This window comes from Telopea speciosissima, chromosome 3 (genome assembly GCF_018873765.1).
Source record: "Telopea speciosissima isolate NSW1024214 ecotype Mountain lineage chromosome 3, Tspe_v1, whole genome shotgun sequence".
Taxonomy (NCBI): Eukaryota; Viridiplantae; Streptophyta; class Magnoliopsida; order Proteales; family Proteaceae; genus Telopea; species Telopea speciosissima.
Window position 1 is genome coordinate 9,362,484 of NC_057918.1, and position 25,950 is coordinate 9,388,433.

General features: G+C 37.9%; 3 protein-coding genes across 9 annotated transcripts; all 3 read left to right on the forward strand.

Annotated features, from left to right (window-relative positions):
- Positions 1-1,557: 1,557 nt before the first annotated feature.
- On the forward strand, positions 1,558-2,821 carry LOC122655851 (protein transport protein SEC13 homolog B). Its single transcript, XM_043850220.1, has one exon. The coding sequence runs from the start codon at positions 1,590-1,592 to the stop codon at positions 2,496-2,498; it is 909 nt and encodes a 302-aa protein (XP_043706155.1). The 5' UTR covers positions 1,558-1,589; the 3' UTR covers positions 2,499-2,821.
- Positions 2,822-10,833: 8,012 nt separating this feature from the next.
- On the forward strand, positions 10,834-14,071 carry LOC122655850 (E2F transcription factor-like E2FE). Of its 6 annotated transcripts, none has more exons than XM_043850215.1 (12): positions 10,834-11,087; positions 11,231-11,298; positions 11,399-11,451; positions 11,558-11,635; positions 11,730-11,787; positions 11,867-12,001; positions 12,180-12,247; positions 12,333-12,405; positions 12,544-12,605; positions 12,688-13,102; positions 13,279-13,370; positions 13,742-14,071. In XM_043850215.1, the coding sequence occupies exons 1-12, from the start codon at positions 10,999-11,001 to the stop codon at positions 13,745-13,747; spliced, it is 1,197 nt and encodes a 398-aa protein (XP_043706150.1). In that variant the 5' UTR covers positions 10,834-10,998; the 3' UTR covers positions 13,748-14,071. The 6 variants fall into 6 exon arrangements, with proteins under 6 accessions (XP_043706150.1, XP_043706153.1, XP_043706148.1 ...); XM_043850218.1 differs by having other exon boundaries at positions 10,835-11,087; positions 11,730-11,786; positions 11,887-12,001; positions 12,532-12,605; XM_043850213.1 differs by having other exon boundaries at positions 10,836-11,087; positions 11,730-11,786; positions 11,869-12,001; positions 12,532-12,605.
- A 2,063-nt stretch (positions 14,072-16,134) lies between these two features.
- LOC122655146 (zinc finger MYND domain-containing protein 15) lies at positions 16,135-23,223 on the forward strand. Of its 2 annotated transcripts, none has more exons than XR_006331971.1 (11): positions 16,135-16,251; positions 16,856-16,969; positions 17,062-17,180; positions 18,943-18,989; positions 19,076-19,176; positions 19,418-19,505; positions 20,737-20,845; positions 22,038-22,209; positions 22,431-22,502; positions 22,712-22,833; positions 22,933-22,951. XR_006331971.1 is itself a non-coding variant. In XM_043849370.1 (11 exons), the coding sequence occupies exons 1-11, from the start codon at positions 16,150-16,152 to the stop codon at positions 23,023-23,025; spliced, it is 1,131 nt and encodes a 376-aa protein (XP_043705305.1). In that variant the 5' UTR covers positions 16,135-16,149; the 3' UTR covers positions 23,026-23,223. The 2 variants fall into 2 exon arrangements, 1 of the variants encoding a protein (XP_043705305.1); XM_043849370.1 differs by having other exon boundaries at positions 22,720-22,833; positions 22,933-23,223.
- Positions 23,224-25,950: the final 2,727 nt, after the last annotated feature.

Below are 25,950 nucleotides of genomic sequence, written 5' to 3' on the forward strand. Positions count from 1 at the left end.
ATAGATAATTAATCTTTTTTTTTTTTTTTTGTGGTAAACCAATAGATAATTAGATACTAAACAAATATTGAAAAATATAATCAATAAATTTTAAAGCATAACCTAACACAGGGTTGGGCTTAGGCCGAGGCCTCAACCCTGGCCTAGCCCGATCCTAACCTAGGCCTAAAAATTTCAACCTTGATCCACCCTCAGGATAAAAAAATCTAGACCAAGCCTTATTCGGGCTCAGGGTAGGCTAGGGCGAGCTTGGGCCAACAGGGCCAAACTTACAACTTATTGACAACAAAGAAATGGTGTGGCTCACTCCTTCACCGGTAAGGGTCCCAACTTGCAACAAAATATGAGTGGTTCCCCTTTCTATTCCATGACTTTGGTCCACCTTGTCTAAGGATCTCTACAATGTATTTCAACCTCAAGATTCCACTGCATGAGATTTCATTAAACAAAGGGGAAATTGCCTAGATCTACAAGATAAGAAAATTAATGAAAGTAAAAAAACAAGTTTACTTTTTTCACCTCATGTCTTGTAATTAATTTTTTATCTTGTTGATCTAGGAAACTATCTTAAAAAGAAGGTAAATTAAACGGATCTCCCTTGATGAATGGCTAAATTACACTTCCCCTTGTGTTTTTAAAAGCACAACCTATTTAACACTTTAACTCAACCCGTTAGTGAATTCTGTTAGTTGCACGGAGACGAATAAGAATACATGTAGGAATATTTAATTGAATGAGATTTTTCTGTTCAGTGGGGTTGAAAAGAAAGTCGTCTGACCCTGTGTCTAGTCGTAGGAACCACGCCACCGGTTAGCACTCATTTTTCCAAAACGAAAATAAGCCACACCCCACCCTTCATGAAAGAGAAAACTCATTTCAGGAGGAGCCTTTTCTGAAAAATTTCCCCCTCGTCGACTTTAGTCCTCGATCTGTTCCGTGAAGTGTTCATCTCTCAAAGGTAAGTTTTTTCCGCTTTTCTTCTCTACTGTTCATTCGGGTTTTAATGCATTTGTAGTTTCGTTCCAGCCTAAAAGAAGGTTGCGCGTTGCTGTTTCTCCAGATCAGATTTAGGGTTTTTTTCTTTTTATCTGTACAATTATCCTTTTTCTTTATCTGCTTGAATTTTCGCTCTGATCTAAGTTCCCCTCACTCTAAAATCCCTTTTTTTGGTAAAGAGAATTATCTGTTTGTAGTGTTATTCTCTTAACGATAATGCTGTTTAGATGCTCAAATTGGACAAACTTTTCTATGATTTCCCCTTGCGTACGTAGTGAGTAGTGAAGCACTAAGATTAGATCCATTAAAAGAAAATTAAGATTGGGGGAATTAAAATGGAAAAACTTATTATTTGTCTCGAATTATTGTTATATAAGTGCCTATCCCTGACATTGATTCGAGTTTCTCTGTGATAATTGTTAGTGGAGAAATACGATTTTGTTTGAACTAGTCTGAATTGATTATAAGAAACATAAAGAACTGTGTGAGAGATTGGGAGGGGACTGAATTGACATCCGTGGAACAGGAAGTGGTAAGAGGAGGAAAAGAATTTTCCTCGAAAGCCGTGAGATCGAAGATTCGAATTGAGAATAATGCCTTCCCAGAAGATTGAAACAGGCCACCAAGACACCGTTCATGATGTGGCCATGGATTACTACGGCAAGCGTTTGGCATCAGCATCGTCTGATACCACCATCAAGATAATTGGTGTGAGCTGCAATTCTACTTCGCAGCACTTGGCAACATTGAGTGGCCACCAAGGTCCTGTTTGGCAGGTTGCATGGGCACACCCCAAATTTGGCTCCATCCTTGCTTCCTGCTCTTATGATGGCAGAGTGATCCTTTGGAAGGAAGGTAACCAGAACGAGTGGACTCAGGCCCATGTTTTTGATGACCATAAATCCTCTGTCAATTCCATTGCTTGGGCTCCTCATGAACTTGGCCTTTGCTTGGCTTGTGGGTCATCTGATGGAAACATATCGGTCCATGCTGCCAGGGCCGATGGTGGATGGGACACGACAAAGATTGACCAAGCTCACCCCGTCGGTGTCACCTCTGTTTCATGGGCCCCTTCAATGGCTCCTGGTGCACTTGTTGGATCTGGCATATTTGAGCCCGTCCAGAAGCTTGTTTCTGGTGGCTGTGATAACACTGTTAAGGTTTGGAAGCTCTACAATGGAAATTGGAAGATGGATTGCTTCCCTGCCCTTCAAATGCACAATGATTGGGTTAGGGATGTTGCTTGGGCGCCTAACTTGGGACTTCCAAAGTCAACAATTGCAAGCGCTTCACAGGATGGAACTGTTATTATTTGGACTGTAGCTAAGGAAGGTGACCAATGGGAAGGCAAGGTTTTGAATGATTTTAGGACCCCGGTCTGGAGGGTCTCATGGTCACTTACAGGAAATATATTGGCTGTAGCAGATGGAAACAACAATGTAACATTGTGGAAAGAAGCGGTTGATGGGGAATGGCAACAGGTGACTACTGTTGAGCCATAGACTACCTGTGCTTATTCATCTTAATGCTGCTATCTCATGGTTTTTGGTCGGCCGCTAGATTGCCTGGTCCCCCCCTTCCCCCTTTGCTTTCTTACTGTTCAGATAGACTCAAGTGCCTATTCATCTTAGTGCTGCTTTCTCATGGTTTTGGCCATGGCCAGCACTAGATTTCAAATTTTTTTTTCTCTTTCATTTCTTGCTGTTCAGTTAGACTTTATTCCCTTTTGAGGGTGTTGATTTCTTTACACTCTTTGTATCGGTTAGATATTGGTTCTACCAATTTATTTTAAAATGACTAGTGGGATTGATGAGCACTTTACAGACTTATGTTTCAGTTTTTCTTTTGGATGCCTGAAACAAAATGGACGAATCAATGTTAATGTGTTATTGCTCTTTGTTGTTAAGCTAAGCTTCTTTGATTGCAAATAATTATTTTGTGTTGTTATTTTAGATTAGTGTGTGTGGAAGGAAGTGAGGATTGACTGACAGTATCAGTTAACTGTCGCAAGTGTCAATTAGGTAAAATTTGTTATATCCACAAGATAGTCTGGTAGGGGGAAAAAAACTACCAAACCATGATGCTATTGTTAAACTTGTTTTTTCTCAAAGGTGCATACTTGTTTTTGTAGGCTATAAAAATGCCCACAACTCTTTTATTTATTTATTTATTTTTAATAAATAAGATGCCCACAATTAACATGACTCTACAAACTGAAATCAGGTCATTCAAGTTGAGAGTCAATCTTATCTGATTGTGCTTGTTAGCTAGGTTTGAGCCTCAAGCTCAGCTTACTTAAGCTTGAGCTAGCATCCCTTGTACAGATATTATGTTATATGCATCTCCTTTAGATTTTACAAACATAGTGGTTTCTTACTTCCGTGCTCCTTAATTTTTCAATTTTTGGATTGTGATGGGGGTGTGGACTTTGGATATAAATTTGGGGCTTGAATGGACCCATTGTTATTATTGGATTATGGGCAAACCAAGCTGGGCCAAATCTGAGCTTGATCTCCTCATCTTTTGTTTGTCACAGGATTAAGCTGTAACCGAGTTCTAGAAGCTTGTCACTGAGTAAATTGTTTGTCACAGGATTAAGCTGAGGCTAAGCCGAAAGGCTCATAACCAAGTTCTAGAAGCTTGACACTGAGTAAAGCTTGGTGTGGGTGGGATCCTTTACTGGCATACATAGCCTTTAAGAGAACTATCGTGCCTAGGAACATAGCCATTTGTCTTTCAAATTTTGATTTTCCATGCAATGATCTTCTAGTCTTCTGTCTGCACTTTGGACAGAGTCATAAATATATGTATTGTCTTGGGATGTTAGTAATCATGAAGAACTTGAAAAAGTTACATTGACACCATTGTTGTGCTTCTGTTGAAACTGAAAGGTGTCTTTTCTCTTTACTATGATTGTAGAGAGTCGCCTTTCTAAGTGTTGTGTTACCTTCTCTAGGTTTTCCATGAACTTTTAGTTAACATCAAACCCATTTCCTTTTCTTCCCAAGTTTTTGGAACTGGTTGTTCCACCCGAAATTGAAGCCTTCCTGTTGATAAGTCACCAAGTCATAGAAGTACCTGAGGCAACTTAGTTCGTAAGTCCATAGCGGGGTTATTATATTCTTAATTTAATTGGTAGTATTTTATTTACTCAGGAAAAATAGAGTAAACTTGACCCAGTATTTTTTCACTCAAGCTGAGTAGAGTCTTTAGGTTCTAAAATATTAGCAAAATTGTTATCATTTTTTCCCTTTCTTTAAGGAGGGGGAATTTGGCAGCAATGGTGTGACCTTCCTAATTTCTGGCAAATAACATTGTCATAATGACGTCGGTTAGATGGTTCGACTAAAATTAACTTCAGTCATTGACCATTCTGAAACCTGGCCTCTTGGATATTGGCCCCCATTTTGGGATCATGACTGGGACACATTTCTTGGGACCATTCCTCAACTGCAAGCGTACAATTGTAGCAAAATCGAGCTTTAGCTCTTCTCCAAGGATTAAAAGTTAAAACTGGCTGAGTGCTTGTTGGAGTTCTATATGCCATGGCCAAGGTTGGCCAATGTTAGGTGTTTCTTAGTCAAGGGAGTTCTTATAGAGTTCATATCGGCTTTATAGTTGCTCTATGTTTTATATTCTACATATCAATTTGATAATATTTTTGCTTACCCACCTGCTGAGGTACTGGGTATTATGATTGCAATGTAAAGAGCACCAGAGAATGTTGCATCTCTAGAGACAATCTGGCATGATACTTTAACTAAGTGATGGCTTATTGGGGGTACCCTTTGTTCCACTCAGAAACTGTTGTAGTTTTTGGTGGGTAGGTGCATCTGAATATCTAATGAATGTCATGGTTGACAGATTTTATTATTTCTTCTCTCTTTTTTTTTTTTGGAGGGGGGTTGTGGATGTGCAGTATTTGAAACTTGGAATAGAATCTGAACTCTTATTTTGTTCCATAGATCAGAAAGGTTGTTAATCAGATGAATGACTCCTGGTGATATAGTCAGCTCCATACCTCTTTGAAATGGCTGTATTGAATGCCGAGGTTCAGAGGTTGATTTTTCTCTCTCCTAAATAAAAAATAGCAAGCCATTGTAGTCTATGGGCCTATGGCCCTTGAGAGAGATGTATGGAGAGTACTGTAAAGATATGAAAACATTTTGAGGAAAAAAATTTCTTTTGGAAGTATTAATGATATAGGATATCCTCAAGCAAAGAGGGCTCATCCACATGTAGCATAAAATTTTGGAAAAAGTGATCCATCTTATGCGTATATATTATGTGTCTCGAATTCTTGTACCCGATTCGAAGATCGACCTGTTTGGAGGAGTATTTATATGTTTTTTGTGTGTTGTTGTGTAAGCAAGTGAAACAAGTGAGACTTGAGGATTTTCGAGTTAGGGTTTCTGTTTTGGTGTTCTTGAGAGATCTCCACTGTAATTCATTACATAGTGAATCTCTTCAGCTTTGCCCGTGGACGTAGCACATCACATTATTGTGTGAACCATGTTAAATCTCTTTGTCATCTTTGTTTGCTCTGTTTGGTTTGTTCGTGTTTCATGGTGTTTGTTTTCACAAACCATATCACTGTGTCTGAAACTTGGAAACCACGGTTTAGTCCATCTTGCTTAGCTTTTATGATTACTTAATAAAACTGGTAGTGACATAATGGCCTGGTGGTTTAAATTGATGTCCATCGAATTAATGTATCTGAACATAAATAATGTGTTAGTCTAAGTTGTTAAGCTCTTATAGTTACTTTGAAACTTTTAAACATACTGTAGTCTCAGCAGTTGGCTTTTATGATTGCTTTGGAGTTTAGAACCCTTTCCTACTCTGGAAGTGGAAATATATGCAATTGAGAGGCATCCCCTCTTATTATCTATCAAGTTGTGATTTTCTTTTCAAGATTAAATGCAGAAGTAAGTGGAATAAGAAATCCTAGAAGTTCTTTAAATATCAGGACAAGGAATTGTGATGTGAGAACGATGTTTGGGTAAAACTGAGTGAATCACAGTCTGGACTCTGACGTTTATCGATGGAGCAGCAGAGAGCTTATCAATAGGATGAAGAAGGTGGCTTTTTCAAGTCCTTTTAAGGCTATGGAAAATGGATTAAAGAAAGGCAGTCAAAATATTTACTGTTTGTTAGCGGCGTTTTAATATGCTGTTGGACAGGTCTGCATACTGCATACCAGCCTGGGGCGACAAGGTCATGAAAATCATGAACTGGTCAACAGACAGGTCCAGCGGTGCTCAGACTCGTGAGGTCAGACCTTTCTTATCGCCGGACTGGATTTTCAGATAGCCCAACACTAAGCTGAAACAGTCCAATGCTCAGTCTAGTTTCAGAAAAAACTGAATCAGAGGAGGTTAGTTGTATACCCAGAACGTTGGTCGGAATTAGAGATTAGTTGCCTCCATTCTGTTCCTCGACTCCCTCCTGACAAAAAGCTTCTTGCATTAGTAGTTGCCCATGCTCACCCAAGTCATCAGGTCTTACTTTATTTTCCTTGTACTGATATTGGGAATAACTGGAACTAATGGTTGTGTTGGGTGATTTTCTGAGTGTACTTTGGATTTTAAATAGAATGGAGCTACCTTTGTGGCCTTGATATGCTAGTAGTACCACTGCCTCTGTTATCAGAGTTTGGTCATGGTCTGATAAGTCATGAACAGAGCATCCATGTGCGCTTGTTAATGCTTTAGAGAATAAGATCAGTTCCCATCACTTCTTTTCAGATCAACTTGCTATCCTTTGGGTAATCTGACAAAGCACTGCTGTATTGCCGCTAGCTAAATTCTTCATTTGTAATGATGCTATGTTTCTGTTTCTGTTATGCATTATTTATTTCCATCCTTCTCCTCAGTAGTATATGCTTCCACGGTTGAAATTGCAAAATTTCGAGTACATGCTTGACCAAATTTTTGCACAATATATTAATAACAGTTAACAGGTGGAACTGAAAGCTACAATTCTTAAATAATGGGAGATGCTCTTAGATATGTTGAATTTTCATTATTCTTACTTCTTAGTAATGTGTCCTTTCATATTTTACTTCACCACCTTCTTATATTATGATAGATTTCCTGTTTTCAAGTTGTTTTGTTCTTTAGACTAAGCAAAATGATACGATACTACAAGCTTCCGTAAAAAAATGATTTTTAATTAAAATTGAGGGCAATATCATCCAATTTTGCCCAATACGGCTGATCAATATCGGTATTCGTATCGATACCCTTTTTTTTATAACCATAGCTGCACAAAGACGTTTACCCGTATTTTCAGGGTGGATGGGTGAAGGTAGAGGGTGCGCCTTGGTGCAACGGTAAGGTTGCTCCATTGTGATCGAGGGGTCATGAGTTTGAGTTTGGAAACAGTTTCTTTGCGAAAGCAAGGGTTAGACGGCGTACATTATGGTCCTTTCTAGATCCCACAGTGGCGGGTCCACCCTAATTTATGGGTGAAGGTCTGCCAAACCTACCCATGTGGCAGGTTAGTTCTCCAAATATTTTTTGATTGTAGGTCCTATTCTCACCATTTATGCTGTAAGTTTTGAGTCCAACATGACACTAACGATTGTTAACATATGGCAAAGGGGTATATTTTTTCAAATCTAATAATGATTCTTGATCGATCATATATCGGTGGATCGACACCAAAAGGGTATCGAAAGGAGGCAATTTATTTAATCATATTAGCAAAAAGAGATGTACAAGTCATAGGAGTTCATTAACCACTTTAATTAATATATATATATGTGTGTGTGTGTTTGTGTATATATAAAGTAAGACCTAATAGAATATCAAATAAATAAATGAAACAACAAATTGCCATACAGAGAGTACTTTCCTTGCCTTTTGTACTTATAGACCCATTCATACCTATATGTATGTTTGTGTCTTTACACATCTATACATGTACAAACATGTACACTTCACATATAGAATCTTCTACATATAGGTGTATGAATATATACCTTGTCCTTACGCATGGGTACATGTATGAGCTAATATTAGTTCACCATTTCACTTGTCCTTAACCAATGTGGGACTAAACTTGAAAATGTTCTTTTGCCTTTTCAAGTTTATCTTACAAGTCTCCATAAGAGGTCTATGGTTCAAATCACCATATATACACACAAGTGTTTCCAACAAAAACAAAATATAATGAAGAAAAGAGGTTTTTCATAATTTAAAACTTAAAATCCAACAAGACCTCCACAGTCTTCGACGAGATTAGGAGACAATCCATTTAGAAATAGAATGGGCAATTATGGTCACTGATCGATTCACATACCTAGAGGCCAGAAAGACAAACATCAAAACAAGTGTGAAATAACTATATATCCCAATTCCCAAACTATGGTGGAAATCTCCCATAGTGGCCAACCATAGTCATCAGATAGACACCCAATCAAAATTTGGCAATCTGAATGGATGGTAACCCTCTGCAGGCCAACAAGTAGGGCAGATTGAGTCAAGGGTGTAAATTTGGTACCGAAATCGTTTATTGAACCGATATTATATCGTATTACATGTATTGTATCATATTGAATACAATTTGGTATGATACCAGTATGGAAAGGTGGTTCCTGTTCAATAACAGAGGCTACATAGGCAAGTGAAAGCCAATGAGGGCCCCTTATCGCTTCAATCAATAGGTGGTAGAAAAGTCATTTCATGGAGAGAGAGAGAGAGTGAAACATTCTCCCTTTTTTCAATTATTCTTCAAAAGTATTGAAGGAAATTGGAAGAGTTTCTATTAAACGTAGAAAACAAATAGCATAACACAATTTGTTTATCTTAAATTAACAAATCTTGATTTCAATTTATTTGCTCCCAAAATACCAATTTTTTTTCCTAAACATGAGATATTGCTGATGAATAATCTAATATCTACTTATTTAAGATAAAGAGGGGAAAAGGGGAGGAGGAAGATGAAATGAATAAATTATACGTGGGTCTGTAGTTCAAGAGGAAAAATAAATAAGAAATTAGAAGAGAGAAGAAAAAAAGAAGACAAGTAGCTGAAAATTATCCTCTTCAATTCCTTAAAATGTGGTAGGGCTAGGTGGAGATGTCAACACCTAGTAGCTGCTGCATCCAACGGTCCATAATTTAGAGATTGGAGAGGATAAAAAATTAATAATCCATAAGTAGTTGGCGTTTATGGTGCTACATGTCCACTTCTGGATGTATTTCTAGAGTAATTATTTCGACGCCAAAGTACAATTTTTCACCAATGAGAAGGTGAGAAATCGAATCATCCAATAAGTGGAATTTTATGAGAAGAGAAAATATGGTCCACGAGTGAGATGTGAGAAAGACGTGTAGGAATATGCACACTATGGCGACAATCTTATTCGTATAAAAATCCTTTTTCGTACTTAAGGATGTCAAAACCTAGCCCAAACCGGCTGAAAACCCAGACCGAACCAATCCGATCCTTATTGGATTGGTTTTGGACTGGGGTATGACGGGACCAGTTGAAAATCGGACCGCATCGGATCAACCGAAAATTGAACTGAATGAAACCGATAAAAAAATCAATAAGTATAAGGTTATGAATAATTGAATTGATTTCAATATTAGTGAACAAATTTATGGTTGTAAGGGGAATTGTTATAAATCAATGAGTATGAGGTTATGAAAATAGGGAAATTGATTTGTAACAATGCTTCTTCCATTGATCTCCTTGTTAAGTGTGGGCCTAATGAAATATTTTATGTAGTTGAAAAGAGAAAGAGAAATAGGCACAAACCGAACCGAACTCGATTAAAAATACCTAGTACCGAACCAAATCTAAACTGCTATCAACCTGTTATCATAAACCGAAGTGACATGAAACCAAATCGCACTGAAACTGAGCCGAAATCGAAAATTCCTTTTGGTTTGGTCTCGATTTCCCTTAAAGTCACACCGAAACCATAAAAACTGGCCCGAACCCAAACCAAACTGATTGATTGACACCCCTGGCCGTACTGCAGGAATATGCACCTCATGCGGCACAGTAGAGGTCATGTGTGTCACATGGCCTCTATTGTACCGTAGGATGTACACCACACACCAATACACCATGCAGTCCGGCAGATGATCTGGATTCATCTTATTCCCTTTTCTAGTCATTTATCGCTAACCAAATTAAACAAACACAGCCTTAATTATCACAAAAAAAAAAAAGAAAGAGAAAAAGGAAAACAATTAGCCTTGATTCTTTACCCTTATCGATTATATCAACCAAAAAAAAAAAAAAAGATTATATCAATCACGTGTTGCTTCATTAGCATGACTTGAAGGTTGAAAGGTGAGTCATGACTCGTGAGTTCGTAACTCGGTGGATGTGGACCATGTGTTTGTTGGAGGGAAAAGCCAGATTCCCTCGTGGGATTCAACACTGTTTTGAAATTTAATGGTTATAAATTCCAACTGTTTTAGTAGTTTTGTAAGAAGGACATATCTCCACACCCCAAAAAAAAACAAAAAATCCTCAACGGATGGAAGAGTAAGATTACAAGAAACCCCTTTACAAGCATAAACAAAAGAACATGTCAAGAAGGTTATTATAGGAATTTCAAACTACAGCGCGCCTCTCAACGTCGCAATTTGAATTCTCGCGGCCTGTTTAAAATAGAAACCCTCCTCAGTCCTCCCTCCCTCCCAAGTTAAAAGGCTACGGCGCAGAATCTCTATTCGAAATTCCAAACCCGCCAAGCAAGCTTAGATCTCCAAACCCTCTTTTTTTAATTTAATTAACGGTCGTCACCTTTTTCCCTCTCAAACTTCCAGATCTCTCTTTCTCTCTGAGTCTCGTTCTTTCCCTCCTTTTATCTTCTCTTCATCGAAGGATAGATTGCTCTCTTCTGTGGTGGATCTCCGTGACCAGGAGATCACAACTCGATGCTTATTTGTGTATGATCTGTTGTTTAACTTGAAGATTAACTGCGCAGCAGCGGCGGCGGCGGAAGAAGCAGAAGAACAAGAAAGAGATCAGTAAATGACGTCGTTCGTTGAGTTTCAAGATCCTGAAACAAAGCAAAATTCCTATAGCAGGAAACAGAAATCTTTGGGGCTGTTGTGCTCTAAGTAATAGTTCGCTTTTGTTTTTTTTCTTCCTTCTTCAGATCTTGCCCCCCCTTCCTTTTTTTTTTTTTTTTTTTTTGACTCTTTTCGTTTTTTCCTTTCTCACATATTAATATTGCTTTCTAATCTTCGGAATCTTTGCACAGGTTTTTGAGCTTGTACAACCGTGATGGTATTGAATCGATTGGATTGGATGACGCTGCGAATCGATTAGGTTAAATTCCGATCTGCTTTCCTTGCCTTCTCTCGTTCAATAAATAGCCTCTACTAAATAATCTGTTGATTGTGTTTATCTTAACATCTTTTGGCTTCAGGAGTTGAGCGGAGGCGGATCTATGATATAGTCAATGTCTTGGAAAGCATTGGGGTATGATATTTTATCTTTTCTTCTCCCATCCCTTCCCACCTCTCTCCTAATTATTTTAGTTTTGACTTTGCAAATTTTTGAAATTCTATGTATTTAATCCGTTTAGATTCTAGCGAGGAAGGCAAAGAATCGATACACATGGAAAGGATTTGAAGGAATTCCGCAGACTTTCGAGGCGCTTAAGGTAATCTTATTGTTTCTAACGATCACAGATTTCAAGTGATTTAAGGGTGGAAGTTCTGCCAATCGCGCTAAGTTGTATACTGATACTTGTTCAGGAGGAGGCTTTTAAAGAGAACTTTTCCAACACCTTCGATGCTAGTAACTGTGACAAAGTAGGTTACTTAGCATTGATCCGTTTATTTCTCCCTTTCTTTATATTGTATGGCTTTTATAGCTTAATTTTCAAATGACAAGGTTATCCTATCACCCAAGGTTTCAGATGACGAAGAAGATGAAAAGTCTGTTGATCCAAACATTCCAAGCAGGGAAGACAAATCAAGCTCCAGTTCTATTATTTCTAGAATTTCTGCATCCTCCAAACCTGGTGGTATCATTCGATTCCTCACTTTTGCTAATTCACATCCTTTCAATTTTTCACTCCCATTATTTGTGGCCAAGCGTGCACAATTCCTTAATTCCTAAATATGATCGTCTCATAGTACCCTTGTAGAATTTGGCCAGTATTGATTTGTTAATTTAATTCCTTTGGATGTTTTACTCTACAGACAACAGAAGAGAGAAATCATTGGGAATTCTTACACAGAACTTTGTCAAGCTTTTTCTCTGCTCTAATGTAAGTGGATGCTTACCGTCTTTGTTCAAGTTTTGTTTTGTAAATTATTGCTTTGTTCAACTCCTCCAATTCCTCATTTCTTCAGCTAGACTTGATTTCCCTTGAAGATGCTGCAAGGATATTGCTTGGTGATGCCAGCAATTCATCTCAGATGAGAAGTAATTAACCTTCTCTTGTCTCTCTTTATTCTGAATTACTTTCTGATGCAAGAAATAGCAAGTAAAAAATAAAAAATAAAAAATAAAAAAAATCAATAGCTCCCTGACTAATACTTTCTTCATAAGATAATTCTGCAGCAAAAGTTAGACGATTATATGATATTGCGAATGTTTTGTCTTCCATGAATTTTATTGAAAAGGTAAATATCCCAAAGCCAGCCGTAATCCTTATCTCTTAATATATGTTTCATCACAGTTTTGACATTCTTTTTGATTTTGCAGATCCATCATCCAGAGAGCAGGAAGCCTGCATTTAGGTGGCTGGGATTTGGGGGGCAACCTGGCAATGGATCAGCGGGTTCTTTTGATTTGAAGGACTCCAGAAAAAGAGTGTTTGGGACTGAGATTACAAACGATAATTTTAAGAGAAACAAAGTAAATTCCTTGATGGATGAAAAGGCTAACCGGAACCCTAACCTCCAAATGCAAATGCAATTGAACCATGATAATATGAAAAATGATATGGGCAGAAACCAGATCGAGCAACAACCAAAGCAAAGCTCCAAGGGTTTTGTGTTTGGACCTTTCAGTCCAATTGTTATGCCTAAAGTAGGTGAAGCCAGCGAGAATAATGTCAAAAGAGTTCAGGACTGGGAGAGCCTTGCCACTTCTTATCGTCCTCAGTATCACAATCAAGGTACCCACTTTTGAAAATTACCAGTTAAGTTTACATGCCATTGTATTTCAGTACTATTTGACTGATCCATCTGTGGTTGGGATCAAGCTAAGTGCCCTACATCAGCAATACACTAGTTTTGTATTATGCTTTTTTCTACTTATATCCCATGTTATTGATGATCCAACAATTGACAGCTCTCCAATCAAGATCGCACAGCTGTGAAAAAGTGTCGACGATCTTTGGTTCGGGAGGTTCACAATCAGACAGGGAAAGAGAAAAACAGAAGGTGCTTTTTAGGCCATCTTCAAACTCTAAAAGATGTGCTTTTTCCGGCACTCTTGGGGAGAATTCAAATTTTCTCCTTAGCACCTTATATTACGTGGATCTGGACATTCATTTGATGGTCCACCACCCCAGTTGGTATTGCAGTTGCCATTCCTAGTTACCCAATTTATGAACCTTTCTTGGCCATGAGTCTTTTGGCTCAAGATTAGGTTGTTAAGGGATCCTTGACTATGAAATTTTATGGGCTATGCCATCTTGTAGGATGTGGGCAACCTCTAGAATGCCCTGGCTGAAGTATATATATAAGCATTTGTAACGAGGGAAACTATTTCACCAAACTGACATTAGAATGGAATTTTGTGATTTTTGCAGCTTTGAACGACCTCTTTGCTCATTATTTAGAAGCATGGAAGTCGTGGTATGTCGAAATTGCCGGAAAGCAACCGATAGAACAGTTTTCTTGATGCACTTTAAACTTTTTAATAGCAGTGTACATCAATGAAATACCAATTTTTTTAAGTACTTTCATTTTTGCATTTTCTTGGGGGGTAAAGATGGGCCTTGTTGGGTACTTGGGTGCATGTTTTCAATGCTCCAACTGTGATGCCTACACCATTTCACCCCCTTTTTTTAAATCTTTGAATTGAATAAATAATTGTTTCCGGGTTGGTGACCCATTATAAAGATTTGTTTACCTTGCTACTGTCTTGTTTCTCTCTTGAATCTTATGTTGTATGGTTTCAAAGTTTCCAAGGGAATGCCTTTCAATTTGAATGGCTGTGCCCCCTATTTTAATTTCCTTGGATGTGTGGACAAGGATACCAAGTCATAGCTCAGGGATTTAAGGGCAGAGGTGATGTTTTTTCCTCTTTTGGGGCTTTTGAAAGTTTGAAAGAACTGGATCTGTCCAGGCATTGGTGCTTCATTTTGATCAGGTGCCAAGAGTTGTGGACACTATTTACAGTGTGGGCATGCTCAATTAAACAATGTGGCCTCAAATTTTTATGTAATCCTGACTTTAGTACTCTTATCCTTGCAATGGGGTTGATTTTCTCCCTCTTAGGGCTCAAATTCATTACCAGTGGGAGTGTACAATCCACGAACTTAGATACTTGAGAAGGAAGTTTGAGGTCAAGCAAGTAGTTGGAGGTAATTGGTTTGATACGGTTGGCTATTGTCAAGCAGATGCCTGAGAAGGTATTTTGAGGTCAAGCATGTACTTGGTGCTAAATTGATTTGTTTATAGATGGGTCCATATCAAAGTATATACAGTATATACATGCTGTTGAGTGTGGAAACCTCCAGTGCCCGGTTCGCCCACGGATGAGCCTGCAAAAAACCGAGTGAGCGCAAGAGAGCCGATGTGGCTTCGGCCTAGGAATCTCCGACGCTCAAGTTAGGTCTCCAATACGATAGCGTAACAGCTAGTGAAAGTAAAGTGTGGAATTGTGTTCCATACCTGGGTATTTATAAGGGGAGATGAGGCGGTTGGGAGAGTCCTAGTATGGTAGGAGTTCTTCTTTTGGAAAGCTCTCTCGCATAGGGCGGAGTGGAGAGTCATTTTCGGGGTCAGACTCTTGTTAAGGTAAGAGTTCTAATGGGAGCGTGATTCGATATTGTGTAGGGATCGTGGCTCGATCCTTATTCCGGGATCTCGGGCGGTGCTGACGTGGTTCTGCGATTCCTGGCAAGCCGTTGTGATGACCTTGGTGGAGGGCTCAGCCTAGGAGCTTGGCCATGGAGGTCGGCCAGGGGAGGTCGATCTCGGCAGTCACCTCGGCCTTGACCGTCCTGTGTATGTTCAACCAGGGAGGTCGAGCTCGTCAGTTACCTCGACTTAGGCTGTCCTGTGTATGCTCGACCTCAAAGGTCGAGCTCGTCAGTTACCTCGGCCTAGGCCGTCCTGTGTATGCTCGGCCAAGGAGGTCGGCATGGATGATGTGTCGCGAGCTCAGTAGAGTGCTCAGCCCAGCCATGCGATGTGTCGAAGATCAGGTCGGCCCGGTTTCTGATTCAGCTCGGTTCGGTTCGGTTCTTGGGATGACCCCGACTCTGCCACGTGGCGACTTCTGATTGGTGAGGTGATTTTATGTTGTATCACATGCGTCCCTATCAAAGTATGACGTTTCATTATTTGTGACTTTTTTATTTTTTTGGTAGAAAATTATTTGCGACTTGATAGCATATAAATGCTTCCATATGATAGAGGACCTGGAAAGCATCTCATTGGTACAATTTCAACTTATAATGAGTGTATGAAATAAGTAAAATTACAAAAGATGCTATTTTATATTTTATATTCATCTCCATTTGATGATATTTTGATAATTTTATTAAAATTTTAGGACAGATTTTGGGTTACTTTATCTACTTACATTGGATTAAAATTTGGCCATTTAGATATATGTGATATGGACCGAGTTTCCCTCCATCCACAGTGAATGGGATCCTATTATCCGTGGGGCGGGGGAGGACGAGAAAGGATATTAGGAGAGTATTTTGGAACATACTAAAACCCTAGGAAGAATTTGTGAACCCTAGGAAAGTGGGTGGATAGAAACTTAGTCTTATGTGATATTCTTTTTCACATGGACGAACTCACGTACTGTGAAATACCAAGAAAGACCTTTTTTTCCAAGCAAACGGACCCTTGCTATAGGAAAAATGAAAAGAGAAGATCGCACACATACACACAGCTTGCAGAGTCGCAAGCTAGCAAGTAGCAACTGACGTGATCGAAGAACCTGAGTTCAGAGTCGGAGAGGGAATATAGGGAAACGATGGAGTGCGCGGCGAAGGGACGCGGAACGCGTTGTATCGGGCCTCCTACTCGACGATGTGGTCGCTGCGGTGTGGTTGCTTACTGCTCCGTCGCTCACCAGGTCTTCTATCTCTCCTCTGTTCTTTTGTTTAATCAACAACTCCTGTAAGCTTTCAATTCAATATGGATATACAGTTAGTTCTGGTTTGATGCATTCCCATGCCCTTCTCACCTTGCTTCTTTCAAGTCAGCCTCTGTAACTTCTACTTAGAAACCGGATAGCAGAACTGAGTCCAATTGAATTGAAAAACCTTTTGCTTTCTGTAGAATCCAATTCTATTCATCTGCCAAATCTGATGTTTCTGGTGAAAGAACGAAACTCTACTTCTTGTTTTGTTAATTTTTTCTTTGTTACTGCACATGGTAAGATTACCTACGCAACGGGTGAGGATGCTAAGCTTAATATAAATAGCTAAATATGGACGAAAGCGAGCTGGTAGGCTGTCGTTGGGTCCGCCGTGAGTATTCTGTGCACATAAAGGATCTCATATCTTACAAGTGGAATTTCTTAGCTTGGTTCTTTCTCACAACGATCGATTAGAGTTGCTAACCATCGGATCTTTTAATGGCTTAGTTTTACTTCGAAAAAAAGTTACCAAAGCACTAATTGTACATTATAACTCAAGTAAAAAGCTCTGTTAAATTTGTCAAAGATTTTTCACCAGCTTTCACACTGGAGTGACCACAAGGAAGAATGTGCCAGATTTGAACAGCAAATGAGATCTGCAGATGTTTTGCATGATTTTCCTTTTACATTCTCTTCGGAAGCTTTGGTTCAGGTATCTGGCACGTTGGATAATTTAAACTTTGTGCATGTGACCTTTTATTTTGGATTGCTTAGATTAGTATGTCTCTTCTATGCTTTTTATAGGTTCATGAAAAGCCGGAGACTAGGTGTTCCTTCTTTATGAGACAAGGCCTTCATCAGGTAGGAATGTGGAGATACGAATGTCATTGCGGGGCATCAGTTGCTGCTTCTGATTGTCCGAGGTTCTTCTCTCTTTTCAAGTAACATGGAGTAATGGACATTGTGTACTTGTATATGATCTTCACTGTGCGCTTTAATTAGAATGAGTGGAACAATAGTTTCAACATGAAAAATGGACTATATCAGTATAATCTACTGTTTAGGAATTAAAAAAAAAGAGTAGGGTTTAGGACAGCAGGATGGGGGAGAAAAAGAAAAGGAAAAATTGAACATCATGGACTGAAACCACAATCATTTCTATTAACTCATTGAATTGTCAGTTAAGATCCTCTCAACTCATATGAAAGGACACTGGTTTATGCTGCCGGTAATCTGGCTAAACATTCATTAATCTCCCTTCAAGCAGGAGCATATGATACTTTGAATACTACTAAGCTACTATACCAAACCTTCTCACCATGTCATTGGATATTGGTGCTGGAGTTAATCAGTGAAGCTTTGCCCGTGATTGTACTTTCCATGATTGTACCTTGATTTTGGAATTTATGCAACCTAATGATTATGCACTAGGTTGATGAACTTATGTTGCATCTCCCGAGGGTAAGAAAATGCCTATCACCAAATACGATATGACTAATCAACAGGGTGAGAACACCATTCTATGTGAATCTTGAAGTTTGAAGACATTTGATGCAGCTCATATCTCTCTTTTAGCTCAACCATCCAGAAGGGGCCATAAAATACTTGTCTGTCTCCCAATGGCATCATATATCACAAACCACAATCTGGATCAGGTGGCTAGGCTCAATTTTAACCGTGTTTCGAGTTATTTCTCTGTGGCCATGTGCATGTCATCCACTCATTAATGCATATTGCTGACCCACTCATTAATGCATATTGCTGACCAACTGTGTCATTTGTGAATGTGATAGTTACCATAACCGGAAAGTACCTTGAGACATGCTATATGAAAGATGTAAGCATATGGTGTAAGAAACATTTATAGTGCACGTAGTTACAATGACATCATTAGACTTTGTAAGTACAACTCTTCATTTTCTGAAGATTGGCTGTGTGAGACACCATTCCATAGTCTTGTGTCAAACAAATGGCCATGCTTTTATTTAGACGTAAATTTATTTATCAGATGTCTCTTCATTTTAACTACAAGTTCTATTTTTGGGTAGAGCATGCAAGTTCATTTTTTATTTTGTATTTGCTTGGTCTAATAATGGTGAATAACCTCTTCACTTGCTATGGACATGTTACTTTTTGGACCACTATAATGACATTCTACTGTTTTAGTAACAATTTGTTAGCTTTCCAAATCAGTGCTACTAATAATTTATTGTAAAAAAATGAAAAATTTTAAAAAGCAAGCTTTATTATTGAAACAGTTCAATTGTAATAATAGTGATTGATTTCGCGATCCATCAATTTTTACCCTCTCTTTATTTTGGGAATTTAGACGGAGGTGTTAAATAACTAAATTTATCAATGTAGGGTTTTATCATCATCGTCATCTTGTTGTTATTATTACTATTTTATCATTACAATTGTTATTATTATATCTTAATGCATATTATACATTAAGATAGCTGTATGGCTTCAATGGTTAAGTGTAGCCATAATATACATGATATAACATTTATTGGTCCTGACTGTTATGGCTGCTATATTAGTAAAATAAACTTTTATTTCTTTGTTATGGCCTGACTATATAGCAGTAATAGTAAGAGTGAGATAATTTTTTGTTTCTTTCTTAGTCAATGATATTTAGACCCTGACCTTTTGTTTATGTTAACTTATTTTACTGTGTGGCAGGATGATTTATGATTGGAATCTTCCAACCATATTATGCCCATGCCGTGGTACTGTAATTTCCTTACTGCTACGGTGCTACTATTTATTGCTAGAAACAACTGACTTATGACCTGTTATTTTACATGATACGCAGAGCCAAAAACTCCAACATCAATGCGTTTGAGTAATTGGAAAGACTACTATGAATGGAGATGCCTCCCACTCCATTCACCTGTTGCTTTGCTTCTTCAGTGGGTATGATATGCTTTTTATTTTAATAGTTGAACTTTGGGTTACTACTGTCAACACCAGCTCTTGAAATGAGTTTGACCTATGTCAATGAACCCTGTCTGTATAAAAATTGATAAAGGGAAATAAAGAAAGAAAAAATGTTCACAATGATTTTGTTTTTATTTATTTCTCTTTATTTGTTATGTTGACTTATTCTTAAACCTTTTGCGCTGTTTGTAACTACTTATTGTGCTTTTTATTTCAGACAGTTACTATATATCATGCCATACAACTTGCTGCTGTAAGAAACTCAACTAATGAAAATAGCAACAAACTGTACATACACTATCTAGGTATATCTCAGTTCCTGTGCCCTTCTGTTCCCTAGAAAATCATAATATAGAAATTGAATTTCTCTTCCCAACCTTTGCCTTATTTGTGCCATGTTTCGTTGTTTTTGAGTACCATATGTGGAACTGGAATAATTACCTTGTTGCGGTTGCCTTCTTAATTCCATGTGTTTAATGAAGAAAGTTATATACATGTCAGCTTTTGACTTAACTGGCAAGTCATCTGTCTTTAACCATAAAAAAATTAAAGGATTTTTTAACTAAAGAATTGAGATTTATCCCAACCCTTCTGGAACTGGTATGCCATCAAAGAAGCAAAGATGCTCATTAAATGATGATTTAATTAAGTTCCATTGATGAGATATGTTTCTTGGTTTTGTAGTCAGTCGTTAACCTAGCATGTGACAAATGACACTTACCAATGGGATTATTCATGGAAGTGAAATGAATATACGCGAATGTAAGACAAAAAAGGAGTCTTGAAATAGGATCTGCAGCACAGCATATGATTAATCTGGCTTGGGCCAGATGAATTCCGAGTTGATTGCGGGACTAATTGAGCTTAATGGGCATTCCTGGCCCACCATGTGAGAGCAGTGTTTCTTGCCATTCTTGGTCATGACCAGTTAAAGCCTTCTCATTTATTGTAACCGTCAATTTTGGTTGATGGTTGTTGAAATTATTTCTTGTAACCGTCTTTTATTTGATACTTGTGTGGCATACGTAAATTATCGAATGCTAGCTTTGTATGATATTCTTCTGCATATCGGGTATTAATTAAACACTATTAAATAGGTGTTCTGTTTCTTTTTTACATTGAAGTCCAAAAATGCTAGTCATGCATAGAATAAATTTCAGTACTGTAGCAAAGAATTGAATCAAACTAAAATCTTATTTTCAACTTTATAGCATTTATGTTATCTAAATTAAACCCAAGAATTTTCGTGTATGGTATTTATTTTCTCTCTGTTTCTTTGGATGAATTAAAACACAAATACGTTTCATCTTACATAGCTTTAAAAACAGGCTACCTGTTACTCGTAGATTATTCTTGATATTCTCACACTTTTTTGTAGCATTTGTCAATGGTCTAATGGGTTTTGGTAATGAAGACTTAAGACTTTTTTTTACACACTGATATAAAACCTAAGTTCATTACTATATTTACTTTGAAGGATAATTTTGTTTAAGTTTTGCTAATCTATAAAATTTTCTTTCTGAACAATGTTTTAAGGGCCTGATAAAGAACTGCTTCAACTTGCTGTCTTTGGGGAGTTGAGAGCTCTTCTTCCCGGTATTCAGGTTCATATAGACCTTATTGGTCCAGCAGTTCCACAATTTAGGTTGGTTGGAGGCACTTCCTTTACAGTGTTCAGCTATTGTCTCCCTTGTCTCTCCCCGCCCCCACCCCCCCACCCCCGCGGGTAAAATGAATGTAGCATGTTAGAAAGTAGATTACTAATCATGGTTCATATTTTGAGATCAATGATGAGACCAGATTACTCTTCTTAAGAATTCAGTAGTTATTTCTTTCATCCTCTCAAAGTTATATCAGGATATTATTCTGCAGGTGTGTGTGCAAAGAGTTGGATATTTTGTATTTATAATTTGCTTGCTTTTTACCCATCTTGATAGTATTATTCCCCTCAAGCAAAAAAATGCTTCCCCCAAAATTGGGCAAGTTCAGAGTAAAATCATGCCTGTCCTCAAAGGTTCCTATCCTGGTTAGAGACACCCCCTTATGGTGCATGAATGACCTTTCTGCCTTTCTGTCAAATACTGTTCCTCCATCCCTTTGATGAAAGGCTCAATCTCCCATTGAGGTGTCTTGGAGCCTATTCTCACTATACTGTCAACAGTTCCTTCAATGTGCAATCCTCTTCAGTCTTCACCAGTGCTATCAGTGTTAATTGTTGAACATGCCAAAATCATGTTAGTGGTTTCTTACTTAATCACCTGGTGTCCTATGAAACTGTAGCTTTTAAGTTCCATTAGGTATTGGGAAGACCTTGCCAAGATGGAAAATTTTGTTTAAAGATGAAATGCTGCTACTTCAGTTGTCTAAACTGTAAACCTAGACCAAAAAAGGAGAAGAGTCGAAAATGAAGACAACCGAAAGGAGGGAGGTTGGGAGGAAGGGAAGATCCTTTAATCTTTATAGTATCAATGTTGTATCTCTCACATTTTTGTCTCATCATTTCAATTTGCAAGGGTCTTTCCCCTCATATCTCTAACCTACTTTGAAACACAGTTTCTTGATAACCCATTCCATTTATAGGTGATCCTATAACTCTGTAGATGCATTTTGCATGTTTCTCCCTTGCTCTTTAAAACCTGCTGATGAATAGGATTTTATTATTCTTTTGAGAGAAGAGGGTTTTCACCATACCAATACTTGATCCTTGGTTTCCAAGGTACCACACAAAGGTTTTGACCATTGGAGCAACCAAAGGATTTTATTATTCTTTTGGCTGTCTGATGGCTATTTACTGGCTCATGCCATTTATTCTTGTGTTTTCTGTGTTTTGAAAGTAGGGATGGAGAAAGGATTGATCTCTGCAGGTATGCTCGTTGTACGGAGATAGATTGTGCTTGTAAATCTTCAACTGAGAATGCTAGCTTGGGAGTATCAAATGGCATAAATTCACCTGTGACTCTGCAACTCCATAAAGGTTTTTATCATGAACGGCATAGAGAAATAGTGAAGGTTCTCTCTCTCTCTCTCTCACTCACAGTGTGTGTTTTGCATGCAGGGACAGTGTGTGTGTGTGAACACAAGCATGCATGAATGGGTGTGTGTTATGTTGTCTTAGTGTTGTTCATTGTGGGCCATCTTTCCTAATATAGAGTGCATATTGGAGTAAAAATTATGTGGATAAGTGGATTCTTCATCAGCAGCATGCTCATTATTTCTTGTTTCATGTGCAGGATTCCTTTCCTCACTTGGTTGTTGCTTCAAATGCTGGTATTGCTGCCTATTCTAGCTGGTTACCAACTTTAGTATGTCTTCTTCTTTCTCTTCTTTTGGAAATGAAAGATTATAGTATTCTGTATTTGCTCTGGAAGATTTTCGGTTAAAGTTCTTTCCTGTTTGGGTTCAACTAAGTGCTTTTCTATTGCGTTCTTGTTAATTAAACACTGAAATGGTTTCAATCTAAGGGGTTAGCTGTAAAATCTTTATTTCCTTTGTTATGATTTGTAAAAAAAATTTATGCAGGAGCTTATAAAGGAGATGAATGTACCAGCAATTTTTTCTGATTACTGTGAAGAAGCTGCAAATCTGGCTGCTTGTTGCATAAGCTCTGTAACTGGCCGTCCTCTTGGGATTCCTGTGCGTGCAATTTATAAACCCCTGGTTTGATGATTTGGAAGAAGTTAATGTTTACTGAATTAATTGATTAGATCTAATGGTTGGTCCTCATTTGGGCAGATTCAAATAAACCCATTCAGGCAACCAATGGTGGTGGAAGATAGTTCTTTGTTCCTCCCTTGCTATTCAAATTGCTTCATCTTTGGGATGTGAAGAGGGTGTTTGAAGCTTTAATGACCATTTGAAGATATAGTTTTCACTGCATTGGTCTAGTATTTCCACCCAAAGAAAGCAATGGGAACAGAGATATAAGCACCTTGAGAATGTCCTTCAATTTATCTTCTGATGTATTTAATGCAGGATGGTAGCGAAGTGGAGCATTATGACTGGAAGGCTACTAAGCTAAGTTGCGAATAGGAAAAATGGATACATCTAGTTATATAGTATTTGATTTTTGCTCAATGAAGCTTTAACATTATGAGAATATTCATTTAGCCTTTGGCTATGAAGGCTGACAAGTAAGAAAGATGGATACATGTCCTACATTTAGATGGGGATATGGAGCTATACATTATTTTCTTATTTCCTCTTATTATTTTTTATTGGGTTGGGGGGGGGGGGGGGTGTTGGTATCCCCCAGCAATGCATCATGTAATGTGTACAAGATATGAGCATAGTTTCTTTAATGAGAATGCAGTTACTATCTTGAAAGGCTTTATCATGCCGCATCCTTACGGTGTTTCCCAATAGTCATTTTACATTGTCGCCTTTTAATTAGTTGATTTTGTTTTCGGTTCAAATTATCACTGCATAAGTGTGTATTTGTTTCTTTGTCCCTTTCAGATATCTTGTTTATTCTTCCCTCATGAATGCGTGGAAGATGATAAAACATAATATTAGCACCGCAATGAAGCCGATGTGTATCTGGTATTTATTCAGTGTCTGGTGTTTCATTGAAGGTAATCTTTCAAATTATAAGCTTCTTCCTGAACTTTTACAACTTTTTTGACTGATAAAAATATAGTATAGTTGGTTTGACATTGGTCACCTTGTTTGTTCCAATGATCTAAATTCGTTTCTGTCAGAGCATATATTCAATAGTTAATGCAAACCCTTATGTACTTAAATTTAAGTAGAATTCTTGTTACTCCAAAAGAATCAAAACATTCTTGACTGAAATTTTCTAATACCTCTGAATCATCTTCTTCTAGAAGTTGAGTTGTGAGTTTCTGGCTTATGAACTAAAGTAAACAAGAACCCAAGTTCCCTATATTTTAAAGGGAAAAGCTCATTGTCACTTAGGTTAGGTAGGTTACCCCAGGCCACAACCGTTATCACTACAGTGACAAGAGTGAGAGATTCCATTACCCGCCCCGATTTCTGTGCTCACTCTCTCCCTCTTGTCTTGAACAGTGGAAGTGATACTTTGTGCGCTGATCAAAGGATTAATGCATGTTTACTTCCATGAACTGAACAATCCTGCCACCCAAGGGTGGATAGATTTTTCATCTCCTCCACGGTGGTAAACAAATTGAAGTGATCGTGGGTTCAAGTCAGGAAATAGGCTTTTTGCAAAGCAGAGGCTATATACATTATGACCCTCCCCTAACCTCGTAGTAGTGGGAGTCTAATGTGCTGGGTACGTGCTCCCGAAAAGAATTGAAATGAAGATTTTGAAAAGGAGATGAATAATACAATGGATTTCCATTTGTAGTGCTTTTGGAAGTCAATGTTATTTTACAAATGGAGAGGGCTTTCATGCTTGATTCTTCCCACGCCACGCCAATGGCAATGCTTATTTCGTGAATAAGGGTCCACAATTGTTATTTGTTAAGAGGAGAGAAAATTAAAATTTGAATAAAACAATCCTGTGAGAGAGAAGGATTACGTTAAGGGACAGCATGGGAATCTTCCTCAATTTACGCAGGAGATAGAAGCTCGATCTTCGTAAGGGATTTGGATTTTGGGATCTCACGAGACCTATTTCAGTTGTGGGGCGGGTCATTTAACAAATCGGATTGTAAAATGGGTTTCTCCATTTGAAATTATGTGCAACAATCGTCAACCGCAGGATCTCTAGAGGCCATGTGGCATTTTATGGAGGCCGCACTGCCACTGCACTGTAGAGGATTTTTATTGTTTCCTAACTATATTGGATCTCATGTGGAGAATCAGAAGTTATGACGAAATGAATTTTTTGACCTCCACTTGTGACAACACTTCGAGGAGAGCAATGAAAATGAGTTCCAACTCATTTTGTCATTGTCACTAGGTAGGTTTTCATCAAAAAAAAAAAAAAAAAAATGTCACTAGGTAGGTGAAATTCAAGTCAAACTACTTCAAAATTTAAAAAGATACTAATGTGAAGATGGTGATTCATGCTCCATTGGGAGTCTTAGACTCGGTTTAGTTGTATGGAAAATTATAGGGAAGAGAAGTGAAAATTTCAAATGTAAAAATGAGATTTTTGTAATAATTACTTTACATGATTATGACACTAATTCAAAGTCATTCCATATTTAGTTATTGAATTCTATTTTATTTTGCATCTAAATTCCTTGGATTTGAAAAGTAAAATAAAAAATATATTCATAATCAAATATGATAAATATTTAAATAATTTATACAATCATATTGAATAATAATTATAAATTTCTCCTTTTTAAGTATAAAAAAGTTTACTTCCCCTTCCTTTTAGTTTCCCTTGCAACTAAATGGACTGAGTTCCAAACAACTGGAAAATATACTTTATTTTTTGGGGGGGGAGCACTTTGGTAAAGGGTTTGTGAGAGTTTCATTGAATATGTCATGGATTCGGGACTGAACCTAGACACAAGACAATACAATCAAACTCGGGTACGTGGTTTGAGAAATCAGAGTTGGATCACCGATTTCGGTCGAATTGGATAAGAATCGGCCTATCCTGATTTCAATTCTAGTAGATATTCATATTGAATTTTAGGGTTCAGGTCAATTCCGGTCGATCCTCAATCGATTCCAACTAAACTGGAATTTTAATCAACGGATACTGAACCCTTTGAACCATGCTGTGATGTATCTATAGCAGTATTACCTTTAGCTCATAATGAAACCATCCCCAGCTCGCACCAACCTGACAACCTGGCCCGGCCCAAATGG